The 4229-nt window shown below is 43.5% G+C and overlaps 1 protein-coding gene across 1 annotated transcript in view; it reads left to right on the top strand.

Moving 5' to 3' along the window:
• Positions 1-4229, top strand: part of HYKK (hydroxylysine kinase) — a 22816-nt gene that overhangs the window by 12085 nt on the left and 6502 nt on the right. The window contains exon 4 of the mRNA XM_012651870.1: positions 3890-4073. Coding sequence (XP_012507324.1) covers positions 3890-4073 — 184 coding nt within the window. The remainder of the gene's footprint in view (positions 1-3889; positions 4074-4229) is intronic.

The raw sequence follows: 4229 nt of genomic DNA, 5'->3' as shown, positions 1-4229 counted from the left end.
CAAATCCATTTGTGGATATTTGTTAAAATGATCATTTGTGAATATTAATATAATTTGGATTTAAATAGTGCTAATGTATTTTTAGGAAGTTTTCTTCACATATTAATTTTATTTATTATAGAAAAACCTTTGAATTGTTTATAGTGCTCAGTAAAGTCTCTCTACCTTCCTCAGAATTAAACCTACTAAATGAGCTATTTAAATGATTGTCTATTACATAACAGAGTTCTTTTTTTATCATTAACCTTTCCTTCTACCCTATTTGAGGGCTTCATTTGTACAACTATTGCCACTGAACATTCAGCTTTTCTTAAGGCAAATACGATTTGCAGAGGGAGACAGCACATCATTGCTGACAGTGAGTTCTGTGCAGTTAGTCACTTGCTCTGCTGTGCAACTTATTTTAATTTGTCTTACAGGAAACAGGGGAGCTCTAAAGGGAACTAAGAAAAGCACTCTCCACTTGGTGTTGCAAAGCACTTTATCATGCAGCATTCCCATAGCTCATCCCCTCACCTAACCTCACCCCGTGCCTTCGCAGGGGATAAGTTCTTAGTTTTTCTGTAAGTACTTGGTGGGGTGGGGAACCTGCAGCCTCAAGTCCACATGTAGCCCTCCAGATCCCCAAGTGCAGCCCCTCAGCCAAATCCAAACTTCACAGAACAAATCCCTTTAATAAAAGGATTTGTCCTGTAAAATTTGGATTCGGTCAAAAGGCCGCACTCGAGGATGCAGAAGGCCACATGTGGCCCCAAGGCCACAGGTTCTCCACCCCTTATGTAGATGTGGCAGAGGTTATGACTGCTCTGCTGGGGACATGATTGGGCCATTGAAGCTTCTAGCAGCTGGGCAGGCCTAGGGGATCCAGGATAGACAGCAGATTGCAGGGGCCAGAACTGAGGCGTTCATAAGTGAAGGAACCAACTAGTCCATACTGGAATTTGGTTGCTGCTTGGTCCACAGATGGGCTGGAAGTCAACCTCAGAAGATTCATTTGACTTTGAGAAAGAAGAAAATATAGAGGAGGCTTATGAATATGATTGTTTTCAGAGCTTCGTACTAGAGGAAGCAAGGTGCATGGGAATGGGAGCTGGGGGCCGGTAGAGAGTAGGAAGCTAGCAAGAGGGGGGCTGAGATAGACTAATAAAGAGCGCTGATTAAACTACCAGAATTCAGGTTGGTGCACCAAGGAGCCGAAAGGATAGAAAGGCCAGAAAAGTCAGACAGATCAGGTGCAACGTCGATATTTAACAAACATTTACTGAGTGCCTATATATATGAGGTCTTCTTTTCCCCCAATCTGGATGCCTTTAATTCATTTTTTTTTATTTCAGCATATTACGGGGGTACACATGTTTAGGTTACATATATATTGCCTTTGCCCCACCCAAGTCAGAGCTACAAGTATGTCCATCCCCCAGATGCTACACACCACACCCATTAGGTATGAATATACCATCCCCTCCTCCCCCTCCCACCTGCCCAACACCCGATGAATGTTACTACTGCATGCACTTATGTGTTGATCAGTTAATACCAATTTGATGGTGAGTACATGTGGTGCTTGTTTTTCCATTCTTGTGATACTTCACTTAGTAGAATCGGCTCTGTATGAGGTCTTTATTTCATGTCTTCTTTCCACAAATAACTGTAAGGTTGGTATTAATATGTTAATTTTACTGTTAAGGAAAGTAAGATCTGAGATGTTAAGTGGCTTATAGTGGTAGAGCCAGTTAGAACCCAGATCTGTCTGAGTCAACTCCAGTGTTCTTTCCATCACTACATACTGGAGCGAACTGTTCTTCTGGGGTACCTGGGCTAACAGAGCCATCATTTCAGAAGCTGACTCGGAGCCTTCCCTGAATAGACTGTTGCTCCTCTGGAAACCCAACAAGAGTGTTAGATTTTACTTTCTTTAAAAATAAAAGTAAAATCCTGGTGCAGTGGCTCACACCTGTAATCCCAGCACTTTGGGAGGCCAACACAAGAGGATTGCTTGAGCCCAGGAGTTCAAGACCAGCCTGGGCAACATAGCGAGACCTCATTTCTTAAAAAATTTTTTTTAAAAAATTAGCCAGGCGAGGTGGCTTACATCTGTAGTCCTAGCTTCTCGGGAGGCTGAGGCAGGAGGATTGCTTGAGCCCAGAAGTTCGAGGCTGCAGTGAGCTATGATCATGCCACTGCACTCCAGTCTGGGTGACAGAGTAAGAGCCTGTCTCTAAAAAAATCAAAATAGGCCAGGCGCGGTGGCTCACACCTGTAATTGTAGCACTCTGGGAGGCCGAGGTGGGAGGATCACTTGAGGTCAGGAGTTTGAGACCAGCCTGAGCAAGAGCGAGACCCTGTCTCTGCTAAAAATAGAAAAAATTACTGGGCATTGTGGTGCACGCCTCAAGTAATCTTCCCATCTTGGCCTCCCAGAATGCTAGGATTACAGGGGTGTGCCTGTGCCACCATGCCCAGCCGAGATTTTTTTTTCTTTATATGTGTGTGTGCCTATATACTGGATTGTGATGTGTGTGTATATGTAGTATATATTTTGTGTGTGTGTGTGTATAATTTTTTTTTTTAAAGAGATGGGGTCTCACTCTGTCACCCAGGCTGGAGTGTAGTGGCGTGATCATAGCTCACTGCAGCCTAAAACTCCTGGGCTAAGGCATTCTCCCACCTCAGCCTCCCAAGTAGCTGGGACTACAGATGCCCGTCACCATGTCTGGCTAATTTTTTCATTTTTTGTAGAGTCAGGGTCTCGCTATGTTTCCCAGGCTGGTTTTAAACTCCTAGGTTCAAGCAATTCTCCCACCTTGGTTTCCCAAGTGCTGGGATTATAGGCGTGAGCCATGTGCTTAACCTGTGATATATATATATATTTTTACTGCAAGTCATGGTCAAAAATATTTGAAAGATATTTCACTGGGTGACCACCAAGACACCTTCTGGCACTCACTCTATGACAGAGGTCTGAACTGTAAGTCAGAAGACTGATGTCCTCCCTCTGTTCCATAGTAACAAGTCATTATCCCTCAAGTGGTCAAAGTCTAAAGGCCCTTCCAATTCCAGAACTTTTTATTCTAAGAACATCCATTTATTCAGCAAATGTGGCTTGAGCAGTGCCTTTGATGTACTAGGCACTGTTCTAGGTGTGGGGGTACGATAGTGAACAAAACAGACAAAAAACAAAGCCCTTGCCCCTCATGGAGCTAATATGCTAGTGAGGATAGACAGTAAAATAAGTTAGTGAATTATAGCAAATGTTAAACTAATGTAAGTGCTAAGTAGAAGAAATAAGCAGAGAAGAGGGATACAAAATACTAGAGAAAGGCACGAAATTCTAGATGGAGTGGGCAGGAAGCTCTCACAGAAAGGTGTTTTTTGAGTAAAGACCTGGTGGAAACGAGAGCACTGACCATGTGGATACCTGGGGAAGAGCATCCTGGGAGGAGGAAACAGCAGATGCAAAAGGCTATGAGGTAGGAACACGCCTTGAACAGCTGGGAGGCCAGTGCGGTTGGAGTAGAGGCAGCAAAGGTAGTAGAAGATGAACCCGGAGAGGTAACGAGGGGCAGGTCAGATCATGTGGGTGAGAACAGAGTTCTTTAGAGCTGCCTCTAATTCCTCGGTAAGCCGTGGATATCTTCACACAATTATGAGGATCAAGTGAGATGAAAATGTGCTCCCCAGACTGAGCTCCTGTACTAATATGAAGGTCTTACTATTTTTTGTGGATTAATGTAAATGGGCAAGTCAGTGACCATGAGAGAATGCCAGCTGTCTCCTTCAGCCACCCGCAGGCCACTTGGGAGTGGGTAGTCTTCTGGCACGCAGCAGGTCTCTCAGTAGTGGTTGCTCTAGCTGTCAAGAAGCTAAGAGTTTCTTGTTTTTGATTTAGAAGTTCCATCACCCAAAGTTAAATATTCTTCATCGGGAGAACTTCATCTGGAATCTGAAAAATGTCCCTCTTCTGGAGAAATATCTGTATGCCCTGGGCGAGAACAGAAGTCAAAAGATTGTTGAGCAGGTCATTCAGCTGTTCAAGGAGGAAGTAATGACCAAATTAAGTCATTTCCGACAATGTGAGTATTCCCCCAATCAAGTAAGTATTTTTCTCAATATTTAAATTGTCAAATTTCATACTCTCAGAAAAGTATGGAGGAACAACTTAGCTTTATCAAATCTTAAAACTTTACCATATTTGGCTTCGTACTAGAGGAAGCAAGGTGCATGGGAAT

The sequence above is a fragment of the Propithecus coquereli genome, unplaced genomic scaffold (assembly GCF_000956105.1).
Source record: "Propithecus coquereli isolate 6110/MARCELLA unplaced genomic scaffold, Pcoq_1.0 Scaffold372, whole genome shotgun sequence".
NCBI lineage: Eukaryota > Metazoa > Chordata > Mammalia > Primates > Indriidae > Propithecus > Propithecus coquereli.
This window is presented reverse-complemented; position numbering and strand designations above follow the sequence as displayed.